At 43.5% G+C, this 26237-nt stretch overlaps 1 protein-coding gene across 5 annotated transcripts in view; it reads right to left on the bottom strand.

The window, feature by feature from the left end:
• Positions 1-659: 659 nt before the first annotated feature.
• Positions 660-26237, bottom strand: part of CPNE1 (copine 1) — an 87539-nt gene continuing 61961 nt past the window's right edge. For 4 of the 5 annotated variants that reach the window (XM_074970407.1, XM_074970409.1, XM_074970408.1 and 1 more), the window contains exons 4-16: positions 26078-26152; positions 25735-25806; positions 16453-16536; positions 15154-15243; positions 10613-10711; positions 9857-9943; positions 9719-9778; positions 9093-9226; positions 6666-6720; positions 6532-6583; positions 5035-5168; positions 4057-4293; positions 660-1910 (exon numbers count right to left, since the gene is read on the bottom strand). In XM_074970407.1, the coding sequence (XP_074826508.1) occupies positions 1794-1910; positions 4057-4293; positions 5035-5168; positions 6532-6583; positions 6666-6720; positions 9093-9226; positions 9719-9778; positions 9857-9943; positions 10613-10711; positions 15154-15243; positions 16453-16536; positions 25735-25806; positions 26078-26152 (1296 nt within the window). In that variant the 3' untranslated portion in view covers positions 660-1793. Of the gene's footprint in view, positions 1911-4056; positions 4294-5034; positions 5169-6531; positions 6584-6665; positions 6721-9092; positions 9227-9718; positions 9779-9856; positions 9944-10612; positions 10712-10777; positions 10874-15153; positions 15244-16452; positions 16537-25734; positions 25807-26077; positions 26153-26237 lie in introns of all 5 variants that reach the window. The other variant, XM_074970412.1, reaches the window with a different exon arrangement.

Below are 26237 nucleotides of genomic sequence, written 5' to 3'. Positions count from 1 at the left end.
AATGCGCTTGCCTGGATCGGCAAAGGCCATTGAGAGAGATTAACTAAGGGTTTGTCTTCACTGCAAAGCGGTAACTTGGTTTCTTATCCAGGTGTTGCTCCTACACCTCCTCCATTCACACACAAAACCCTCACACCCAAGTCTGGTGGTGCTTTCAACCTGGGCTAGCTGGTGGCATAGGTAAGAGCCTGGGTTCCACTTTCACTTAGGCTAGTAACCCACCCGCTTTTGCGGTGAGGACACAGGCTCACTCACTCCAGTGCTGTAGTCCTCCAATGCCTTCCCACAATTCCCCTTGTGTGCAGAGGACAGACGAGTTCTCCCACAGTTTGCTAGGGAGGAATCAGAGCCCCTCATCCTACTACAGCGCAAAGAACCATGGGATATGCCCCCTGAAGTCCTAGTCACGCAAAGCACCAGTGAAGACACAGTACCTCTGAGTTCTGTAGTGTAGCTGCTCATGCCCAGGTAGGCTTACTTGGGTGTAGACCACATGAGCTAACTCTGCAGGGAAGGCATAACACTTTCCCACTAAAGGTAATAACTGAAAAGGCACCGGCAGGAGAAACAGCATAGAAAGGAACAGGAAATAAGAGCCCACACACAGTTATAAACAAAAGCAGATTCTTTATTTGGAAAACTGAAAGTGGTGAGCATTTGCAGAGCACCAACAAGGCAAAGTTATTTTATTGCCCTTTTGAAATAAACTCTTATCTCTGTTATCTCCAAACATACCCACGGGATTATCCCCATCTTGTAACGGCAGAGAAAGCAGAAACATTACTCCCTAGAAATTCAGCCTCCTTCCCTTCTGTGACAGGCACACAGGACTGTCAGAGTTACAGTGCCATCTACTAGGAGACAAGTGAACTGGGAAATCCCACCCTCCTGGGCACAACTGTTCTCTACACTCACCCGCTCTCTCTGCTTGTAGTTGTGGAAGCTCTCACTGGAGGGAAAGAGGGACTGACGGAGGCCTATATACAGAATCAAAGAACTGGAAGGGACCTCGAGAGGTCATCTAGTCCAGTCCCCACAACACAAGCTTTGAGTGAAGGCACCATAGAAGCAATTGTTGTAAATAGATAACCTTATAAAATTACTTTTGCAAAATCTGGTAACTGAAGTTTAAAAAATATATTTGCTTTATGAAGAAAATGTAATAGAAAATCGCATGGCACTCTACAAAGGCACAACAAAAGTTACCTGGGCCATCTAGGCAGCAGGGGGACTTTGATGCAAATCAATATACGAGCGTTTCTATCAAGTTGATTTGGGAAGAGAAGAGAAACCCTCTGTCCAGCAATACATGATCAAAGACATACATTGGCAAACATGATAGCAATTAACTCATATTCCAATAAACTCAGCGTGGAAAAAATGTTACTTGGTTGTCAGTTTTCTGCAGTTCCATGCACCATGTGGGCTTTGAAATCTAGTCATAAATCATGATTGTAGTAAGTACTGAAGTAACTGATTCATACGTATAAATTCTCAGAATTTGGGAGGCCAGGTTTGCTACTGAAAATTACATTATTAACTCCAATTCTTCCACATAAGAACTGCCAGTAGCTACATTTTTTCAGTGTAGCATCTCTGTAAAGAGTGTTTCATTTCTAACATTCAGCAGAAACTAAAGATACATGGTGTGTAAATTAGGGAACCAAGAGTGATACATTTCAGAGGTGCTGCATAGTACATGAGGTGTCACAGAATTTGTATACAAAACTGATACATAAGCAGAGATGCTCTTCCTGTTTCTTTGGAGACATGCACAGCAGGTACCCTCTCCTCTACTCTTGCTTTGCTCCAGGTAGCTTCACAGGAGCCCAGCCCTGCATCTTGTAATAGGACACCAGCTGCTTAGGAACTTCAGCCAGGACTGTCTGGGAAAGAGCCTCCCGAGGAGCCTGCAGGAGACACCAGTGTGAGCAAACCAATGCTACAGCACATAATAGAGGCCAAGTTATCCATCAATTCCCCTCAGACAAGGAAAGACCCAAAACAATGTCTCTACCGCTTCAGCTTGCTACCAATCAACAGAAAAGAAACCATGAAACCTGAAGCAACATCAGGAAGGGCTTCCCTGTGCTCTGATTGGAAGAACACCAGGAACTCTGATTGGTCAGGGCAGGGCATCCTATTTAAATCTAAAGGGAGGTACAGGAAATTGTCCGCACAACTGGGCTTTACCTGGCTGCTACACTGGACGCTGCAGACTTATCTGACTCCTGACCCCTGCTTCCTTGCCGTGTTCCTGATCCTTGCCCCCTGGTCTCCCACTCCAGCTCCAACCCTTGGCTTGACTCCAAGCTCCAACTCCTGCTCCAACCATTAGACCCAGCCTCCCACATCCCGCCCCTGACATTAAGGCCTCTTCTATACAAGGAAGTTTTTCAGTATAACCCAAGTTGTAAATTAACTGAATACCATTGTACCAGTAGAGACCCCCCGACCCCAGTGTGGCCACTCTTATTCTGTAGAAGAGCGCCCTTTTCAGTTTAGCATAAACCTTTTCCCAGGCAACGGACGCTAACGTGAAAAGAGCCAGTCTAGGTTTTTAAACTAAATTATATGGAGAACCTCATATTCCCCACTGTGCAGCCAAAGAAAGAATAGCGTATTGCAGTCAACAGCAATTCTATGAATCTGACAAAATTTGGACCCCGTTTCTAGATAATTTTAGACAAAAAATATTGAGATGCTATAAGAATGCCAGACCTCCATTCCACCTAACCCCTCCACTTCCTCCCCCTGGTGCCTCCTTCCCTCCTTTGCAATATTCATGTATGTTTATTTTTATTACTGTCAACCCTCACCCTAACGTGTTATACCTATGTGGTATTGTTTGGTTTTGCACCTTTGACAAGTTGTAAAGCTGCAAAATTCTACTGCAGATCCTATAAAACAGGAGGTATTTGGACCCACACAAGCTGTAAGTTGCTTACCTTTTCGTACTTTTAATTGCCTATTTCTTTTTGAAAATCAGTAAGAAATCAATCACAAAAAGCAGCAACCACTCTTATACCACAACAGGAGAGTCCAAACAGGGTGTCACACCAATAGAACTACATGGATACAACTGGTAAAAATCCCTGTGGGGCAAGGCCCAAGAGAAGCCAGCCTTCCCAGTACCTGACGTGCTAATCCAGAGGTGGAGGGTGCTCAAAGAACAACAGGCCAGGCTACATCAAACGGGGTTCTTCCCAAGAGCGGCTTTGGTTTATTATTATTTGTATTCTCGTAGTGCCAAGGAGCTCCAGTCATGGACCAGGCCCTGCTGTGCTAGACTTGGAACTACTCCTTGGGGGTGGCCATCAGACCCAGCCCCAGGAGATCTTCACACAGTGCTTTGGGACAGCTCAGCTTGTCACTGTTTCTATGCTGTTTGAAAAACACTTTGCTATCCATGTTAAAATTAAAACGCCATTTAGAATTCCATTCTGGGCCAACTCCATATAGTACAAGTTTAATTTCAACTCAAAACTTGGGGAAAAGGTGGACAACAGCCTACAGGCAAAGCAATGTGCTCCCATGAAGAGTTCAGAGTGCAATCCATTGGGAAGCAGGCAGGCAGGGATGAGGTGGTAGCATGCTCTGCCCTGCTGGATGCCTCACTCCTGTGCCATCGAGGTTATGGAGGCAAAGAGGTCAGGCCTAGTGAGGTGACAGCAACTTAACTCTCATTCCAGGGGAGATATTGCGCTCAGTCTTCTGATCTCCTGGAGGCTGAGAACACAGCAGAGGCAACATGCTAAGCCCCTGGTTGATCGGAAGTACCTCCATTTACTCTTGCTCCTCAACCCAACAAGCTGGGATTGCTCAACTTCTGACGGGCAGGAAACATCTCACAGTTCTCTGAGGAACAGTCTCCAGGGCAATTTTGGACCACACTTCCCCGCAGACAGCTCACTGGCTTCATACACTAACTACATGGTTAACAGAGTCTCTACAAAACCACTCCTCTCTCAGATTAAACCTGTGACAATTGTGTACAATGGGATCAGGATTAACAGGCGGTTTCTTTTCCTCATGTTAAAACAAAAGATAACTTACACTGAGGAACTGTCTGAAAGGCACGAACTGTACAATGTCTCGTGCAGCTGGCTCCCCTGTCAAGGACTTTAATACGCCGTTGTCCCCATCCAGGAATTCCATGGCTTTGAAATCAGCATTGCCAACTCCAACGATAATAACAGACATCGGCAGTTTAGAGGCATTAACAATAGCTTGCCTGGTTTGATCCAGATCAGTGATCTCACCGTCTGTGATGATCAGTAGTACATAGTATTGCTGCAAAACATTCAATCAGGCAAACAGCGAGTTTAACATCAAACCCCAGCAAAAGGCGGCTGCCTTAGCCATCGCTCCTTCTAGGAAGGGAAACCAGATGGGCTTGTGGATAAGGCACAGGACTGAGTGAAATTCTATTCCCCATTTTGTCACACAATATACACGTGACCCCGGGCTAGTCACTTCTCCTTCTGCAACTCAGATTTTCATAATCTGGACCTAGTTTTAAAGGGGGAGGGGGGGGGGAGTGAGAGGCTTAGTTCAATTATGTTTGTAAAGAATTTTAAGATCCTTGGACGGAAAGCACTAGGGAACAACAAAGTACCACTGAAGCCAGCACATTGGCTGCAAAACCTGCTCTTTGATGCTGTTTTCCTTGCTGATGGTATTGTTACCCGCACAAGGCCTGGGACAGAGCCCAGTGGAGTGGGAGGGTCTGGGCTCCCCTCCCACCCTCTAACAACTAGCTGTCACCTCCGTCAAGCATCAACCATTGCACCCCACCCTATTCAGCAGTAAGCACAGAGCCAGTGTTTCACCAAGATATTACAAGGTGGAGCAAAGGTCACCTGGACTCCACAGGCTGAGTAAAATACCACAGAGATCTGAGCAAGTTGGGGGAACCATATTAGAGGAGTCCAAGCAGGGAAGGAGAAATCTCTTTGCGATTCCATTCGATCGCATACAGGGAAAGTGGAAAGGTCAGGAATGCAGGTCTGTACCCGATAAACATGGACTTACAGCAGCTGTTCCTTGCTGTGCTGACTGAGCTGCAAACCTTGCCACATGGTTTATAATAGGAGAGAAATTTGTTGGCCCATAGAGTCGGACCTGAGGCAGTGCCTGGCGATAAGCATCCACAATTCCTTGGATTCCTATACAAAAGAAGGTCTGAATTACCAGAAAAGCCTTAACATTTTACCTATCTTGCTAATTGTTTTATGAGCATTATCCTTCTTGCATTTTACAATAACTGGTCACATTTAAGGTGCATACAGAAAATCATACTGGACCGATTTCAAAGCAGCAGCCAGTACTATGCATGGCAAGGAGGCCGTGGGTGCCCAAGGTGGTAGTTAGCATGGTCAGTGGGAACCTGCAGAGAAGTGGCAGGGTATACGGCAGACTCCTTCCATCTTGTACTTGCCAGATTTTCCAAGAAATGACACTGGTTAGTGCTACTAACATAATACAGCTGATGTGAGCATTTCCTTTACAAAAGGAGGGTCTGCAGTTGATGGACTGGTGTGTGCTTAGCTGGTGACTATCAATTTGTGCAAACACATGTATTTCTGCTATCTCCCCCCACCCCCATTTTCCTGCTTACGCATCTACTGCATATTGTCTAAATCCCAAATTGTGAAGTCTCTGGGGCAAAGACTGTGTGTTCTTTGCTTGTATAGTGCCTAGTTCAGTGGAACCATCTCTTCATTTAGGGTCCTTAGCCATTACTGGACTAGATATACTATTGAAGGCCTTGTCTACGCATGACACTTGCACTGGTTTAACTAAAATCAAGTTGTAAAAATTGATTTAGTGAAACTGTTACAAACTCTTGTGTGGACACTTAAACTGGTTTATTGATTTTGCTTCATTTTGCAATTTATGCTACACTCACACAGCCTGTCACACTGGTTTTAATTGCGTAACTGCAGGACCAAGGCTTTCTACAAAGCTGGCTTAAAGGGACAACCTTGAGGTAGCAAGGAAAGAGATCCTAGCAATGCAGTGGGCAACCAGATTCACTCTGGGAACAAATACTTGGATTCACACAGGGAAACTCGCAGATTTGCAATTTTCTGCTGGCCCCAGACAAGATAGAAAAACTGAAGTTTCTTAGATTTAATGTGCATGTGCTAGGTACTGAATAAAGAGGGAATGAGACAGTCCTAGCTCCAAGGACTTTATAAACCAACTCAAATGAAAGAACAATTAAAAAGAGGATCGTAGACAAGCTACTGTTTAACAACACAGCTTTTGAGAACAAAAGAAATAAACTTCAATACTTTTAAAAGCCACATTCGCAAAAGGATGAATATTTAGTAAACATTTGGGTGAAGCAATGATACATTTCAAATACTCTGGATTCCTATGTATCATCCACAAACTAAGACCTCTGCTGCCAGAAAGAGTGGACGGTTGTTCCACTTCCAATTTCTGTGGACGTAAAAAACTGAACAATTTAAACCAGCAGTTCTCCTATTCAAGAAACATTAACAAAGACAAAGGTGTGCTTACCCCGACAATAGGGATTGTTGGGGTTAAAGTTCAAGGCAAATTCATGAGAGACCTGGAAGAGAGAACATTTACATCCATTTAGTGAAACACTGACATGCACACAAGAAGTGCTGGCAGAACTCTGAGAAACCTACCTGCCAGTTTGGAGGAACTTGAGCTCCAAACCCAAACGCAGGAAACAGCTTATCTCTGCAGGAGAGAGGGAAACAATAAGAAGCCTGAAAAATTGGGATATCCACCCCCCCCCCCCACCTTGCCTCCCCTTATCGCTGCTTCAATTGATGGAAGGTGAATGCTGCATAGGACCCAATCCTGCTCCCACTGAAATCAGCAGGGGGTGGTGCAGGTCCTGTGAAAGCACACTGCTGGGGCTCAGCGCTGCAAAGCTTGCTTTGGGTCACTGAAAAGAGGAGCTCAAATCTCTGTTCAGGAGAACACCAAACCCCTCATTCAGCAGTTCCTGCTCACATAAGGCCTGCCTACACCTTAACAGCAGCGGCACTGGAGAACAGGACTGGTGTTCTGGGACAGAGCTAAGTGCGGACACTTATCCAGAGATATTCGTTCCGCACCTTCATGAGCACCAAGACGACCCCCAGTTTTGAAAGCCAGCGAGAGAGCTGCATCCCCATGTCATTTCCGAAGTGCACAGTATAAAGGAACACAAGTATGCAGCAAAACCAGCCAGTGCAGGCAGATCAGCACAGGTGCATGGGATCATCTAGTCTGACCCCACAAGCCAGATTTATTGAATTGGCCTCGTTAGCACTACAAAAAGTAATTTTCCCTCTGTTGATATTCACTCCTCCTTGTCAACTGTTGGGAATGGGCCACATTCACCCTAACTGAATTGGCCCCTTTAGCACTGCCCCCCCCCCCTTGGTAAGGCAACTCCCATCTTTCCATGTGCTATATATTTATACCTGCTTACTGTATTTTCCACTCTGTGCATCTGTTGAAGTGGGTTATATCCCACGAAAGCTTATGCCCAAATAAATTTGTTAGTCTCTAAGGTGCCACAAGGACTCCTTGTTGTTTTTGCTGATACAGATTAACACGGCTACCCCTCTGAAACAAGCCAGAAAATGTCACTCAGCAATTCCTGCATCAAGCCCAACCACTTCTGGTTGAACTAGAGCACCTCTTTCATGAAGACATCCCAGCTTGGTTTACAGACTTCAAGAGATGGAGAATCCATCACATTCCTTGGTAATGGTTAATTACCCTCACTGCTAAACATTTGCACCTTATTTCTAGTTTCAATTTGTCTAGCTTTAATCTTGCAGAAATTGAAGTTCTCCACATAGATTGATCAGGTCATCTCTTAACCGTCTCCCTGATAAATGACTCCTTTAGTCTCTCACTGTAAGGTGGGTTTTTCAGTCCTTACATCATTCTTGTGCCTCTTCTCTGAACCCACCCTAATTTTCCAACATCCCTTTTGAAGGGTGGACAACAGAACTGGACACAATATCCACATCCTTGTGAATGTCTAGCCATCAGCTCAAGTTCAACATGGCTAAAATAGAACTCTTGATCTTCCCCACCATGCCTTCCCTGCGACCTCCTCTCTCAATAACTGTGAATACCACTGTCATCTTTCTTGTCACTCAGGCCCATAACTGGGATGCTTTCTTCAACTCAAACCTCTCTAGATCCTCACATCCAGGCTGTCCACGTCCTGCAACTGTTTTCTGCACAACATCACTGAGATACGGCCTCTCCTATCCATCCGTGCAGCTAAAACTCTTCCCCAGGCTCTCCACAGTTCACAGCTCAATTAATGCCACATCCTTCTCTCTGGCCTCGACAAATGCAATCTTGTCCCACTGATATCCATTCAGAATGCTGCTGCAAAGACCATTGTCCTAGCCCGTTGTTCTGACTATGTCACCTCTCTGTTTGCACCCTTTCACTGCTTCCCTCTTCTCTACTGTATCAAACACAAGCTAGCTGTCTGCACTTGCAAGGCCTTTCACAGCCTATCCTCACCCTACCTACCATCTCTAATTCAGTAATGAAAGGTCACACTTCTGTGGCAAGGGGTGCATTTCCTAGCCCATACTGTGGTGCAGAATTGTGGCACACATAATTAGATGATCTAGTAGCCCAGTGATCTCACATACTCCGGAACTGTGGAAGGATAATTAGAGATCAAACTCAATCCTGGTCATCAGAGAATGGCCTTTGTCTGACCCTACTTAACCAGAGGGATGGTCACCACAAGGAAGGGGCTCTAGGGGTTCCAGAAAGATGGTTGACAATTCCAGTGTCTCTCAGGACACACACTGTCCCACTGAAAAAACTAATGATATTTCAGGTTAAGAGAGGACTAAAGCCAGACAGAGCTCATCAAAACTAGAGAGCTGGCTAGCACGTTTCCCACTGAATTAAGACTTGAACAAGCACGGCATTCAGGCATGAAATGTGTCACCGGCAACAAAAGATTAACACTTGACAGCAGCATTTTACATTCACCGATAGCCCTTGACTGCCAGCACTTAGAATTTCACATTTTTCAGAAGCCTGTGGATGAATCAGTTCAAGAACCTCTTACATACGTGTCGTAATCCTGGACCACATTCCCCACACTCCAGATGGCAGTCAGGTATTCGTTTATCCCATTTGGACTGATGTAGTGAAGAGAATCTGGTGACTTTGGATCTCCATTGGAGCCAGTGAAGTCTATACCCACCTGATTAAGAAGATAAGAACAGCAGGTCATTTAAGTGTCACCAACATTACAGGTAAGTGAGAGAAAGAAAACATTTCTATCCAGAATCTGAAGCTCACGGCTAGCCCAACACATGTGCACATGCAGACCGGCATCAAATCTCCCCAGCAGCAATGACCAGTACTGCTCTGGGACCCATCCATTCCCTGGAAGTCCCTGTGACATACCCCCCAGGTCACAAGTAGGTACTGGCACCCTAATTCCTAGGGAATGGACAGACACCAGCTGGTTTATTGCTAGTCTAAAAATAAATGACCTGAGAGCAGTTTAAGAAGCTCCCTGCCCATTAGAGTTATTGTGAGATGCAGAGCAATGCTCATGACAATCAACCAAAGAAATTACTTTCTTTATCCTGATCATCTCACAGAAATACAGAGAGGAAACTGTCTATTATATAAAACCTCTGAATGATTGTTGTCATTCACAAAGACAAGAAGCAGGTGAGCAACTCACTGTGAAGTTAATCTGGCAGCCTCCCATGACGTAATCCAGGAAAGAGTATTCAGTTTCAATCTAAAGGAACAAATACTCAGGGTTACACCTCCTCTCCTAAAGGGGAAGAAAAGCTGGTAGTTTGTAAAATAAGCTTACCTTGCAGGATTTTATCCTAACAATTCCAGAGTTTTTGTAGCTCTTTTTCTTTTGTTTCTTCCCAGGGTGAATGCATTCAAATTCCACCTACAGGACACAATGCACATAAGAGCCAGATTACTGACATACTCACCTGAAGAAAGCAGAGTTCAAGAGTTTAAACCAGAGCAGTGCAAAGGATGTGATTCAACCCAGCCCGCCTCTCCAAAAAATAGTGAGATTAATGGGATTTTTAAACACACCCACAGTAAACAGACAGATTCTAACCACTCTGCCACATGCTCTGTTTCAACAATGATATTTTATAAAAAGTCTATTGCTCTAGAAAACTGGCCTCCTGATGGTAGGGATAAGTCAGCTATGCAGCGATGACACTCTTGGTATGTCTCCTGGAGTCTGCTATGCTGGAGTGAACAAGAGGGGGAAGCTACTCTGCTTCTGCCTGATTCTCCAGAGACAAAGGAAAATGGAGATGATGAAAGCATGGCACAGGAACTAGACAAAGGGCACCAAAATACCTTCAGGAGGAGGAGGAGATGCAACAGCACCCAGAGTTACAGACTGGGGTGCTTGGGGTGCAAAATGTATTTACTTTTCTGGGATGTGTGTTTATGACATTACAGCACAAATAAAATTACTTTTGAATATGGAGCAGAACTCTACACTAGCACTATCCAACAATCTGTTGCAAACCCTTTGCAGTGAGTTATGGCCCCCTCAGCTGAAAAAAATGGGGAAGAAAAAGAAAAAGCTCACCAGAGAGCTGCCTCCTGCTTTCTGCAGCTGAGACAGGTTAGTTTCAAAACTGCCTATCAAGTCATGTGACCCATCACTATCATAATCTGTACAATGTACCTGAAAGGAAAGAAATAGCAGGCAATGGACAAAGGTACTGTATCAGGGAGAATTACAGCTGCTCACCACATGATCTCTCGCTTCCAACAGCTTTGCAGTGATGCAAGTGAACTCCCCTATTAAATCAGAACTGGTGCTGTCATCCATATCACTAACTGAAACCTGACAGTAAAAGAGACACTCAAAGTGAATCCTGGTTAGAGACAGAGAAATACTGCTACTCACCTGTTTAGCTAACGGGCAATTAAATGCAACTCACATGCACAGCAGAAGTTTTGCTTCAGTCAGGATCTCTCCCCAACTAAATTGATCTGCTTTGCTAGACTACTGAATATTGTTTACTTGTATGTTGGTACAGAGGTATAAACATGATTTTATTCTGCAGAGGGTACTCAACTGGAATATGGAGAAAGAAGCAATAAGAATGCTGTACCCAACGTCTTCCAAAGTCTTTCATATTTGCATACATAAAAAATAATAATATGGACTGCACTGGAGATTGGCAGCTCCAGAGAGTAGAAACCTAGACTGTCTTCTTTTGTATTTTGCACAGTACCGAGCAGACTATCTATATTTGAATAGTTAATCACATTTAGATCAGCCTGGAGACCTGATTCCGCAATGCTAATGCCAATGCAAGTGACCATGGCATACAGAACATGCTAAGACCTAAATCAGTTATAGCACCACATGATGTTAGCCACTAGAAAGCAGTATGTATGAGGTTTTAATATGCACAAAACACACAACACGTATTAAAAATCACAGAATGCAAGGACTCCAGTGGAAACAATCAAAAACCAATGCTTACGAACTGGTGCCTTTCCCCACCTATTCAAAAACAAACTCCATATGCTCCACAGACTTCAAAACTTACTGACTTTTGGGGGTCTGGCTTTATCAAAGAAAAAATTACCACCATCACAGGACACAGCTCAGCACAAGCCATCTCCTCACAGTCAGCTTCTCCCAGTGTTCTACTCTCAGGACTGCTCAGTGACCACGCTTTATAAGGGTGTCAAACTCATTCTTTGGAGAGGCCCAAATTACATGTGTAATTATAGTCCACAGGGTTAAATTCAGATCTCACAAACTCCCCTTGATCCACTGCAGCTCTTCCTACTGGTCACTGGGAAATTTGCACAAAAATCAAGGGTGAAATGTGCCTTTAGCTAATAAATAATAACCAAAAGTTCAATTAAGTATCTTATAGTCACATTTGACCTCACTCAGTGGAAAAGCATGCTCACTTTTAAGACCACTGTTATTTCTTCCTTTTACTTCTCTTCCTTCCCCCATCCTTCGTCTCTGTTTCCTCCTTTCCTCTGCATTCCCCACTCTGCAGCCATTTTCAGTTTCCACCATGAGCTTCTCTACCATCCCTTTCATCACCCCATCTGCTAAAACAATTTGAAATGAAATAAATAACGCTCACATTTAAAGCACTGAGGCTGCAGAATTACCAACCTGATGAGGTAACAGGACAGGGAGTTCTCACCTCAGAACCTTACATCCTCTCCATCTAAAGAGCTACTACATCCTCCCTTATATCTGGGTGGGGAAACGAGCCCCGTGAGTCATCAGAATCCACATACTCTTTTCCCAGTAAACTCACACCTGCTAACAGAGATTGAGGCAATATTTTTTATGCTGATGGGAGAGCTCTCCTATCAGCACAGAGCATCTTTTGTACTGGTACAGCTGCGTCCTAGAGACATGGGTTACCATTGCTAGACTGTTACGATGCTCAGAAGGAAACAAACATCTCTGAAACACGCTCTTTTCAGCAATAATGGGCAGTCACAGGCGGTCAACACTGACTGCATCAGTGGCCAGCTAGCAATATTGTAGGGAACAGGTCATAACCCAACTGTCAGCAAATACTTATTTCCTGCATTTGTCCAATATTTTGTGGGACCCAAGAGGTCCTCAAGGTGAATAAAGGATGCTCTACCTCCTAAAAATGAAACCACCAATATTCACAGAAGGCGGTGGCTTCTGCTCTACTCCTTATGTCATCAGATTGATGGGTAGTTATCTTGTTCTTTAAAATCTCATTTTAGTTTACATGAAGAACTAATTCCAATGAAAGATTACTTTGGTGGAAAGGAATTGCATCAGATTAAAAAAAAAAAAAGACAATCAAGGACTTCAATTTTTGTCCAAGTTGAAAGAGTTACTTATCTTAAAAAAAAAAAAAAAAAAATCAAGAAAACCCTGCAGAGGTCACTCACTGCATATCAGTGCAGCAGGGTAGTAGTGCAGTGTGCAAAAGAATTACTGAAATATTAGTTAGTGTCAGCACTAATTTGAGGAAATCAAACCACACCTGTTTATCTTGAACTTTGGTTAATACTCTTGACCCAAAATATCCTCACACAAAAGACCTGCAAAGCTGGTGTCCAGAAACCAAATCAAACAAATAAGACTTTGGTGTCCATGTTAAATCATTTGAACAGTTATTCTAATGTATCAGGACCGCGGAGCGGAGACTTGATTCAGTGTTTGCTATGCAGCACGTAGTCATAATAATGGCTATGAGCAATTTCTACATGAAGCTTAGGAAGCCCCCAAAGTAGACTGACTGAGGGTTCTGTGAAGCAAAAGCTGGACATGATGGCAATGAGTCAAAAAAAGGGGGCACACATCTTGCCCAATCACACTCTCACCAGGATGTAATTAGATTAAAATCAGGGGCTTGAACACTTGAGGTCGTTAAAGATCCTATGACATTTCCCCCCAGTGTCCTCACCAAATTCTGACTTGATGTTGTATTCTTCAGTGCTATGAAACCACGGTTGTCTTTCAACCCAAACTCACCTTTCTGACTCACCTTTCCACCTGTAATCAGAGGATAATACATCCCTTCTTCACAGGCGTGTTGTGGAGTTTAATTAAATGTTTGTGAATGCTTTGAGGTCCTTGATTGAAAGGCACTATGTGGAAGTATATTATTAGCATACATTTGCCCTGAAGTGACGAATATGGATTCCTACTGTAAAGCACAGCTTTCAGAGCCTGGCACACAAAACCTTACATAATGAAATTCCTCACTCTATGCCATGCTTGCAAAGTATCGAGGATTTTAATTAGCATCAATTTGGCAAAGAGGGACAACAAACATTACCAACATGGGCCTTGACAGTGTCTCTCTCACTTCTCCAATGTCTTTGGGTCAAGAGGATTCCTCTTTTTTGGTCACGGTCAGGTTTTTCCCCAATTATGAAGTACATAAACTTATCACTGAAATCTTTTACCCCATATTTAGCACTCCAAGTCATATTTCAAACCTTTTTTCCTATTTAACAATCTCAGTAATTCTTTGGATTTACCATGCTGCACACGCACACTGACTGACATGCAGGCCTTTTGCTAAACCTTTAAGACCTGATTCCCAACACAAGGCTTCTTCGCAGGTACAATGAGACAGGAAAACCTAGAAAGAAATGTTTTTTGGGTTGACTGACCAGAGAAAACGCTGGTTTAGAAAGAACAGCATGTGGTTTTGAATTCATTTATTGTGGAAGGGGTAAATTTTTAGACCCCACCTCTAATCAGAGACTTCAGTGAATTAAAAAGATTAGGTAACTACTTGGGGTGTTTTAAGATACACGAAATTGCCTTATGAATGTGCAAAAAGAAAAGGAGTACTTGTGGCACCTTAGAGACTAACCAATTTATTTGAGCATGAGCTTTCGTGAGCTACAGCTCACTTCATCGGATGCATCCGATGAAGTGAGCTGTAGCTCACGAAAGCTCATGCTCAGATAAATTGGTTAGTCTCTAAGGTGCCACAAGTACTCCTTTTCTTTTTGCGAATCCAGACTAACACGGCTGTTACTCTGAAACCTGTCCTTATGAATGTGGAGTATTATGCTGAAGACCTACTCATGACCTTGAGTCAGACAGAGTCATTTATTGTATGTAAGAGCTCAAGGAGTTAGAATCTAGACCCAAAACCAGGCCCTTTTCAAGGAAAAGCCTCTGCTCAAGCTGGCAATAGGGAAAGGGTCCCTGCTAGTATGAATGGACAAGACCAAAGATGGCACTTAGGTTTACATTGTACTATCGCCTTCCTCAGCACCATCAATTTGGTTCAGCATTGAATGACCCTCTCAGCTACGTTCCAGACAATAACCGAAAGTCTGATAATTCTATCTATAGATCAGTCATTAGGGAAGAGTGTGGGAAACTTCACTTTTGCAGTTCTTGACCTATTTTAAATTTGACAGGTGCTATTGCATTCACATACATTTTGCATTTAATAAAAGTGATCTCTTATTTGCTAATATTTAAATTTTTAAACAACTTCTCTAGATAAGCAAAGATTGAACAGCCTGATAATCACATAGCTAGTTAATGTCAACCCAGAGGTGGTGACTTACAATTGCAAAGGAATGAGAGAGAGAATCTAATCACTTACGCATTTCCAAAGACCATACCTTGATTGGGTTATTGAAGTCCCCTCCACAGAACGTTTGCAAGGGAACACTAAACTTCCTCCAGCATGGATTTAAATTGTTCTTAATCACCTGCAAGACAACAGATATAATAAATAATCTTGAATGGGGGATGCCACATGCAAATTGTTAAGAGTTTTAACATTGTCAAAATCAAGAGTTCTACACCATGCTGAGTATCTGGAGGCAATTCTTGAACTGGAGGTATGGTGTTTCAGACTACGTCTATTCTACAGAGCCTATACAAGCAGCGCTATGTCCGTACAGTCCCCTACAGTAGACACAGCTTACAATGACATAAGGAGTTTTTGTGCTGGTATAGGAATACCACCTCCCTGAACAACATTAGTTATGTGGACAGAAGCACTCTTCTGTCGACATAGCTGCATCTATCTTGAGGGGTTTGCCAGCATAGCTACACGAGTCAGAGATGTGGGGGGGTTTTACAGCCCTGACTGACACAGCTTTGTTGATATCAATTTTAAGTGTAGATCAAGCCTCAAGCTGCGAACTTCTCAGATTTTGCATGCCAAGGACATGTCTATACAACAAGCACTACAGAGGCACAGCTGCAGCCACACCACTGTAGTGCAGATGCTTACTACAGCAACAAAAGGGGTTTTTCCATCACTATAGTAAATCTGTCTCCTCGAGAGGCAGTAGCTACAGTGGGGGTTAGGTCAACGTAAATACACTGCGCGGGTCATGAGATTTTTCGCAGCCCTGAGCAATGTAGCTAGGGCGGCCTAAATTTTAAGTGCAGACTAAATATATTCTAGGTTGGGCCTGATTAATCCCGGGAGGAGAAATCCGGTAAAACACAGGTGCTGCAAAAAGCAAGAGCTCATAGCTCAGGAGGTGCCACTCTTTCCTCTAAGTCAGGACTGAACTAACACTCCAACAGCATTAAGGGACACTGCATCTTTTTTCAGATCAAACATTAAAAAAGGTCCTAACATATGGCCATTAAGGAGTCTCTACTCTTTTCAAAGTGCCATAGGTCCTAACCCTACTATGCTGTGCAAAATCCCAGGGTGGATAACTACATTCTGTCTACACTTATAAGTTGGTTTGGAAAATACTTTGGAATCCTTTGAAATGAAAGAAACTTAACAAAGCGCAAGTTAGCATTTGTGGCACCAGAGTTCAGTAGACACTAAAACTAGTTTCTGTAAAAACACAGCAACATCCTGTTCCCCACAGCACAATACGTTCGCCCTTTTCAGGCAATGAGTGCCGAACCTAATGCCAGAACAGTGTGCGTCAGTGTGCAAACCCTACCTCTGATCTGTAGACCAGCTGCCATTTTCCACCATCACTCTGCTTGTAAAATTCCAAAAACGGATCTGATTTGCCCAAAAAATCCTGTAAAAACAAAAAATAGGAGTAATCAACCCCCCATGCTTTGTCCAAATAAATACCAAACACTTAGTGGTGGAGGTTTGGGGTAGGAGTACATCACGTTTGGGGACGGGAATGATGGAAAGCTGGCATCCCCAGTGGGACAGAAAGCACAGAGAAGTTTGTGTGGCAGTGCACATATTACAGTGGCGCAGGTGCATCACTACAGCTATGGTTGCAGCGTTATAGCTGTTTAAAAGGTCGACCTTCCTAAGTCCTTTAAAATCGACATGCTTAGGCAGATTTGTTGAAATTTGGTGTGCCTCATGGGAGCGTGGGGTAGCATTAGTTATACGTATATGCGGTCACTTGATCAAGGGGTTTCCAGGTTACAGCCCCCCCCCCAAAAACAGGTTTCCTTCTGATGCCTTGTACTGTTAAACTGAGAAACTAATGACTAGATGAAACAGAGGCCTTTTGTCGGTGAACTCACACTGCCATTAAATAGTTATCATAGCCCTCCCCTACGACAAAAGGAGTTCTGCATGGAGGGGCTGGAGGACGCTGCAATGTGAGAGTTGTTGGTGGCAGCTGTATTTTGGAGGGAATGTAATCCATGTCTGGGGGGGAATTAGACATGTAAATGCCTGGGGGGATATTACGGGACAGAGGAGTGGGGAAATGAGGGGAGGGGGATTTTGGACTGCAGTGAGGAGGGAGGGGGATAAATAAGGATGGATGATAGGTGAGGCAAGAGAGGTTGGGGACTCAGATGTGGGAGGTATGGTCCCGCAAGCTCTGCCAGCACACCCCCACCTCACGTACTCCACAGCTCTGTCAGTGCACCCAATCCTGCATCTGAAACCGCCCCACATCCTGCAGCTCAACCTCGTCAGCCCCAATCCTAGTGCACTCCTAGTGCACCCCAATCCCCATGTATTCCACAGCTCTGCCAGTGCACCTCAACCCCCTGCACTCCACAGCTCTGCCAGCATACCCCAACCCCCCTGCACCTCAACCTACCTGCACCCCACAGTTCTGTCAGTTCACCCCAACTGCACCCTCCAGCTCTGCAGTGCACCCCAACCCCCCTGCAGGCCCCAGAGCTCTGACAGTGCACCCCATCCCTCCTGAACCTCATAGCTCTGACAGTGCCCCAGTACCCTCCATTAACGCACATACTTTCACTCTGCCAACCCCACAGTTACTGAAACATATAAGCTCTTCACCTTCTTTTACAACCCATTCACTCTCAGCCACAGGATGCCATCTACTAAAGGACAAAAAAAAAAAAAAAAAAAAAAAAAAAAGGCTGCCAACTTCTTTCTGGTCCCATGGAGCTGGCAGTAGCCATTGAGAATGATTTGGATACACTCCAGGTGCAGTCAGTGTATTAGATGTTAGGTGTATTTACACTGAAAGGTGAGGGCAGTAGTTGGGTCTGCTGGATAAAGGTGTGTTTGGGAGATAAGGAGATGCATGTATTACTTTGAGGTTTGTGACAGCTGGGATTATGAGATGAGGAGATCTATATTTTGCAAACTCTAATGTTTGGGCTGAGCTGAGGGAAGGGAAGAGCTGCACGGGTACCTTCAGGCTCCAGCACGCATCATTTCAGTGCAGTGTTGTGCACATTATATAATTAGCAGGGCAGAGGGGTTTTTGGTTTTTTACACTAGGTATTGTTGGTCGCGAGCTGGGGTAGGACAGCAGTCTAAGGATGTATTATGTGCATACATTCCAGGCAAAGTGAGTGTTCTCACTGTCAGGGGAGCTGTTCTGAATGGAGGAGGCAGTAGTTAGCTCTACTTGTTAGAGGTGTGCCTGTGGATAACTTTGAGGTGTGTGACTGGGATATGAGGTGGTCTATGTTTTCTACCCTTGTGTGTGTGAGGAAAGGGAAGAGGTCCTTGTGTACCTTCAGGATACAGTATGCATCATTTCTATGCAGAACTGCACAGGTTATGCCAACAGCAGGGCATAGGGTTTTTATTATAGTTAGCAGTGAGGTGGAACATGAGAGGATTCTAATGCTTTAATGACAGTAAAGTAAAAGAGATGGTGTCCTATGAGTAATAAGGGAGTTGTAAAAGGCTGTGAAATGGTTCTTAAACACTATACATGTGGTATTCATTCCGGGGAGTTCGCTGTGTGTGAGAGTTTACGCCAGGTTCTGGAATCTTCGGAATCTTACCATGCCATGGGTCACCATGAGTATGCGCTGTGTACATACTGAGTCATTCCCCCAAAAGGGTAGAGGGAATGTGGCGTGGGCTACTTTTTTCCACCCACCCTGGTTTATCCTTCTATAGTGTTAGATGGAATCCTGTGGGTGAGGGTGAATGGATTGTAAGAGGCGGTGAAGAGCTTGCACATTTAATCAACTGTGGGGTTGGCAGAGTAAAGGTATGTCTGTTAAAGAGGCATATTGGGGAAGTGCTGAAAGAGGGCACAGTTAAGGTTGCATAGACAACCTTGACTTTACACTATCCAATTTTCAGAATTTTGAGTTTTGCTCAACTTAAAGTTCTGCAAGGGAACAACATACCATCAAGCAACTACAGCTCTGCGTTAAGGAAGTTTTTTGCCATTGAATTGATTTATTTATTAGCAATACACCACTGTGTGCTAGGCATTTTCCAAACACTGAAGGACAATCCCTGTTCCAAAGGAGATTTGATCAGAGCCTTGGTAAAAGATATGAGCCTCTAACCCTTGAAAGTTTGATCAGCTCCGATGTTTGAAGTCTGAGTTGTTAATTGCTCCCTGGTAGTGAGAGGCGGAGCTGGGCTAAGCAAGGAGACATCATATAAAAAGCTACTTGTGAGGCAAACTTGAGAGCCACAAACAGAGACATCTTACAAGAGAGTTTTGGAGGGAACTGCGAGATGGTGTGTGAGAGGCTTTCCTTCCAGGTACAGCTCTGTGTGTGGTTCCAAGATGGCCAGTGATGGAATGGCAGTGGTGACCTGCAATGGATGTGCCATGTTCTCTTTCCTGCCGGAAGCCAGAAGGGATTTCCAGTGCATATACTGTAGCTTGGTGGCTGTCCAGGAGGAGAAAGTTCTTGGATTTGAAGGGCAAGTAGAGAATCAGAGAAGCTGAGGAATCCCTAGACAGCCAGGTTCAGGAAACATCAGCACCCCAGGTTCCAGGAAAAAAGGAGCGGGCCACCAAGGAGTCAGAGAGAAAAGTCAAAAGGAGGCCTGGTAGTTCGTATCAGGCAAGAGGTCAGGGCGGCATTTTTCACAGCCAGAGAGAGACACTGAAAAGCAGGCTGTGGCTCCCAGAGAGAAAAGGACTGCGAGAAATTCTACACAGCTAGAAGTTTCCAATCAACACCAGGTTCTCAGCATGGAAACAGTGGAAGATACCTCTCAAGATCCAGCTGGTCTAGGAATAGAGAGATGTATGGGACACACTTGCAGGTGGCAGCTCAGCCCAACCTGTCGGAAAATAAAGCCTGCCACCAAAGAATTCTCTTACCATCCAAGGAAGACAGGCAATCCATGTTGGGGATTCAATACTCAGAAAAATCAAAAGAACATTCTGCAAGGGACAGGCAACAGGTTGGCATGCTGCTTTCCCAGAGCCACGACACCAGATGTCATTCTAAGATTCGATGGGCTTTTGGAGTTGACAGGAAAGGATCAATTGTTGATGGTTCATATCGGTGCTAATGACACTGCACTGAGAATATCCTGTGGATAATAAATTACTTCAGGGAACTCAGAAATATGTGGAAGAAGAAGAATGTCCAAGTGATCTTCTCTGAGATCCTTCCTAATCCTGTCCCATCAGCAAAGGAAGGCAGAAGATTTTGAAAGTGAACTGCTGGCTAGGTAAGTGTTGTAAGGTGGAGGGTTGTGGTTTTATGGAACATTGGTCCACTTTCTATGGGAAGAAAGGGCTCTATAGTTCAGTCCCTCTTCTACTGAAGTAGTGGCCATCCAGTCTCCTTAGCGACAGGCCAGCTAGAGTAGCCAGGAGGTCATTAAACTAATAACAAAAAGGGGAGGGTAAGAAGAGGAAAGATATGAGCACTCAGCACAAAATTGACATGCTGAAAACAAAATCAACCAAGGAATCAAAGTACACAAAGAGAAGAAATTCCTGAATCACCTGTACACCAAAGCTAGGAGGAGCCTGGGTAACAAACAAGAGGAATTGAAATTGCTCTTTTATGAGCATAAATTGATCTAGCTGGTATTACTGAAACCTGGTAAGACGATTTGCATGACTGAAATGTTAAAAGTGAATGGTCATAGCCTATTTAGAAAAGATCAAGTAGGCAAAAAGGGAGGGGAAGTAGCACTCTATGTCAAAAATGGCATTAATAGTTTCTGAGTCACTGATAACTCGGAAGAAAATGATCATGAATGCTTATGAATCAATGTCCTAACAGATAAAACGCAAGATGGGGTATTAGTTGGTGTCTGCTACAGACCCAAAATCACATGAGGGAACAGGATGACCACCTCCTTGGTATATATCTATAATTAGTAAGAAGAAAATCTGTATGATCATGGGGGACTTCAATCTGAGTGACATATGCTGGAGGTCTCATGCTGCCAGTCCTATAACATCCGTAGAATTTTTAAATATTGTAGATGAAAATTTCCTAACTCAAAAAGTGTTGCATCCAACACAGGACAATTCTACATGAGACTTCGTCTCGACTGATAAAGAGGAACTTATCACAGAACTAAAAGTTAATGTAACTTAGGCACAAGAGAGCATGACTTAATTACATTTATAATGTGCACCCAGAATAAGTCCAGACCTGTGATTATATAAATATGGTGCTTTAAAAAGGGCCAATTTCACAAAGCCAAAAACAATTATGAGCCAGATCAGATGGGAGGAAGAATTTAATCAGAAAAATGATAATTTGGAATCATTTAAGAAGACCTTACTAGATACCCAAAAAGCCATAATCCTCACAATCAAGGAAGAAGCCTGTATGGCTTAAAAAAAACCTGGTTTAGAGGGTGAGTGAAGGTAGCTATAAAGTGACAAAGCTATAAAGACATAAGACTAATCTACATTACAAACTTGTGTCTTGGTACACAGAAGACTAGAAGAAAGCCAATGTGTTGTCAATATTTTAAAAGCGTAAATGAGATGACCCAGGTAATTACAGGCCTGTCAGTTTGACATCGATCCCGGGCAAGTTAATGGAACGGCTGTTACAGGACTCAATCAATAAAGAATTAAAGGAGGGTTATATCGTTAATGCCAATCAAAATAGAAAATACATTCTTTCAAACTAACATGTTTGTTTTTTTTTTAAATGAGATTACAAGTTTGGCTGATAAAAGTATTAGTGTTGATAGATTCTCTATCACTGACAATTATTCAGTCAAGATGGCACGTTTTCTAAAAGACCTGCTCTAGGAATTATTTTGGGGCCATTCTGTGGCCTGTGTTATACAGGAGATCAGACTAGATGATCACAATGGTCCCTTCTGGCCTTGGAATCTATGAAAGGAACAATCTATGAAAGCACAAACCTTTCAGTTAAGATGAATCACAGTTAAAAGTGAACCAAAATTACATTTTCTTTCCCTTAAAATGAGGAGATTACTTACCTGTAGCTGGAGATTCTTCGAGTATTATCTGTACTCCACTAAGGGTTACGCATGTGTGCCATACACGTGCGTAATTTGAAAGTAGTGTCTGTTGGTCTACAATGCAGCCTGGCTCGCCTTGTGCTTCCGTCAGAGGTGATCAGTTCCTTCTGTACCGTGAATCAGACAGATCCATAGCAGAGGGGAAGGAGGGCAGGAAGCGGAATACAGATAGGAACCATGCATCTCGACGAGCCTCCAGTTACAGGTAAGTAACGTCTTCTTCGTCTTTGAATGATGGCCCCTATCGTATTCCACTGAGAGTGATTAACAAGCAATACCTAAGTCAGACAATGGCGCAAGGATGAGGATGGAATGATTGTGTTGAGAACTGCTGTACCGAAGGAGGAGTTCGCCACTGAGTCCTGCAAAGGTTGCAAAGGTATGTACAGAACTCCATGTGGCCACTCTACATATGTCCTCTGAGTGGCATGTCCTGGAGGGAGGCCATGGCCAAAGCCCGGGCTCCTGGGGAGTGAGTCTGCAACCTGGTGTGGGGAGGCAGGCCAGCTGGTAGCAGAGTTTAATGCAACCCGAAATCTACTTAGAGATTCTCTGGGTAGAGATGGCCTGTCCTGAGTCTTTCTGCTACTGCAACAAACAGCCTGGGGAACTCCCTGACGGGTTTAATTGTCTGCAGGTCGAAGGCTAAAGCCCACTGGACTTCTAGAAAATGGAGTCGGCGTTCCTCTGCAGATTTGTGTGGCTTTTGGAAGAAAACAGATAAGTGACTGGATTGATTGATGTGAAGCTAGGAGATTACCTTTGGTAAGAATTTGGAATGTAGGCGCAGGGATACCTTAGCACTATGGAAAATTGTGTAAAGTGGGTCCACCACCATAGCTCCGAGTTTGCTGACCCTTCTCACGGAAGTGATGGCAACAAGGAAAGTGACTTATATACAGAAGGGACATAGAGCACGATGCCAATGGTTCAAAGGGTGGTTTCATTAGCATGGGTACAACTAGGTTCAGGTCCCATTCGGGTGCAAGGGTTTGAATGGGTGGGAAGGTTCTGATGAGGCCCTTCCAAAACCTAGCAGTTAGTGGGTGTGTAAAGATAGGGTGACCCTCCATGGGAGGGTGGAATGTGCTAATTGAAGCCAGGTGGATTTTCAGAGAGTTGATGGCAAGGCCCAATGCCTTCAAGGACAAAACACAGTCCAGAAGGCGAGGGATCCCCATTGATTCTGGTAAAACACCCTTTTGTTGAACCCAGGAGGTGAAGTATTTCCACTTGGCTCGGGCGGAGGTGCAAACAAAGAAACTTGGACCCCTTAGATGGAACGTAATAACGTCTTTCTCCGTCAACGTCTTTTGGGGGTAGGCAGGCAGGTAGTTGGGGTGTGCCATAATGTTCTGGCAGGCTCAAGAATGGCATCATTAATAGGCAATGCAACCCAAGATGGTGCCGAGGAGTGGAGAATATCCAAGAGTTTATGCTGGGTGTCTTGGATTTCCTCCAGGGTAATATAGAGTTCCCCGGCGACTCTGTGCAGTAGCTCTTAGAGCTGTCTGAAGTCATTTGGAGGCGAAGGGGATACTGTAGTCACTGCCTCATCCATAGAAGAGGAGGGAAATCTCACTGATTCTGGCGGCACCCTCAGAGCTAGGCTAAGGGATTCCTCCTCCTCCAACGGATCTGAGTGCCTGCTAGAAGGGGCCCTCAGTGGGGAGGCAGGTGAAAGTTCCCTTGTGGATCAGGCTAGTTCTGAGGGAGGGCATCAGGACCAGAGTCTGCAGTATGGACAGTAGGTCGGATCCGGAGGATGTTGAGGTGGTCCCCATGGCATAGGGTACGGTGGCTCCATGGGTGCCAAGACCGGGATGGCCTTCATGAATGCACATGCAGGTGGTACAATGCCAATAATCCCTCTCCGGTGTCCAATTTGTCGGAGGATGAGAAGGCAGACTCCAGTTCCATTGGAGGTACCATCAGAACCAGTGGAAGGGGACAGATCATCTGCGTGGAAGGCGAGGAGTCCCACAGTTGTTGTAGAGCAACATTCAGATGTGGAAACTACAAAACCTGAACCACCAAAAAAGAAAATCAACCTTCTGCTTGTGGCATCTGACTCAGATGATGAAAATGAAGCATCAGTACATACTGCTTTGGATCGTTGTCAGGCAGAACCCATCATAAGCATGAACGCTTATCCTCTGGAACGGTGGTTGAAGCATGAAGAGACATATCAATCTTTACTGCATCTGGCACGTAAATATTTTGTGACGCCGACTACAACAGTGCCATGCAAACACCTGTTCTTACTTTCAGGTGACATTGTAAACAAGAACCGGGCAGCATTATCTCCTGAAAATTGTAACGAAACTTGTTTGTCCAAGTTATTGGCTGAAATAGGACTAACTGGACATGTAGGCTCTAAAGTTTTACATTGTTTTATTTTTGAATTTATATTTTGTACATAATTCTACATTCGTAAGTTCAACTTTCATGGTAAAGAGATTGCACTACAGTACTTGTATTAGGTGTATTGAAAAATATTACTTCTTTTGTTTTTTACTGTGCAAATATTTGTAAACAAAAATAAAGTGAGCACTATACACTTGGTATTCGAAATCATTATATTTGAAAATGTAGAAAACATCCAAAAATATTTAAATAAATAGTATTCTATTATTGTTTAACAGCACAATTAATCATGATTAATTGAATTGCTTGACAGCCTTAAATAAAAATTAATATCATGAAGTTCACACCAAGAGCCCACCACTTTTGGAGAAAAACAAAAAATGTTGATCCATTTTCAACTCTATTTAGAATGCAACACTAAATATATAACATTGTAATCTGGTGGTTCCACAGTAATTTTCTTGGAATAATAAATGGGATAAAATACATTTACTTTACAACTTCCCATATCTTGTGTGGTCTTCAATATGTCTTTGTTAACACTGAGTATGCATTTTCCATATTTAGATTGTGTTATTTCTCATCCAGTGTTAATGATGGGACATGGACAGTCCAGGATTGTGCTACAACATAGAAGAAAAGTACACCAACTTTGCAAAGGATCAGACAGTCTCACCCCAACATAGCATGAAAGGAGCAGTCTGGAAAAATCAGAAGGAAGAAGGTGGATTATTTTTTTGCCCGATGATGGACAGTAGGGCATACGGGGGAGGACTCCAAAATCTGGATAATTGGGAGAAGCTGCAGATAAGGATTCAAAACTTAACTCTGAACCTTTGGAAGTTCTCCAGTTGTTATCCAATACATTTAATATTTAGCCTAACTCAACTTTCAATTCTACCTCAAGGATGTTTTTTCATGTAAACTGCCCATTATCAAAGACACATCTCAATGAAATCACCTTGAATGAAAGGCAAGACCAATCCCAAAAGTGTGGTTTGGTAACTTTGTATGTGACATTACATTCAAAACATAAACAGCATGTTTCTTGTTTAAGCATTTACTAAATGTGAGTACTTCCTCTTCCACACTGTTCTCCCGATTAAAAAAAAAAATTAGTGAACACAAACACACATTCAGAGCAAGCAGAACTGAACTCCACCTTACTGCAAGTCCTGAATATAGCTATAAAAACATGTGTAACTGTGTAAGAATCAATTACCTTTTTGTCCAAGTTCTGTGCTTCAATCTCTAGACTGACAACTCTTGTGTCTTTTATCTCTTCTGCTGAAATCTGTGTCACAAGAATTTAAAGACAAATTAATTTCCAGTGAAGCTTAGCAGACACTCAGGCACATGAAAGGGCCTTTGCTTCTGGTTGTAAATATGTTTTCTTGCACACACACACACACACACACACGTCAAGTAACACAATTTAACACTGCCAAAAAGCAAACTTTGAAATTAATTTACCCAAAGCTAATTTATTTAACCAAAGAAATTTAACTCTACATAAAGTGACAAGCTCATTCATTCTTTTAGGGATATACACAAAGCACGGTTACCGTAATGGTGCCTTTTCCTGCTGGCTTTCCTTTCTTCAACTCCAAAGGCCGAGTGAGTGTTTTACTGGAAACAATCTAAAGCCAAATGAAGACATACATAATTATGGAGTTAGACCCAGAAAACATGGTAAATCTTCAAGAGTAAATTTCCCAAAATCAC

Source organism: Natator depressus, chromosome 13, assembly GCF_965152275.1.
Source record: "Natator depressus isolate rNatDep1 chromosome 13, rNatDep2.hap1, whole genome shotgun sequence".
NCBI classification, from domain to species: Eukaryota; Metazoa; Chordata; order Testudines; family Cheloniidae; genus Natator; species Natator depressus.
This window is presented reverse-complemented; position numbering and strand designations above follow the sequence as displayed.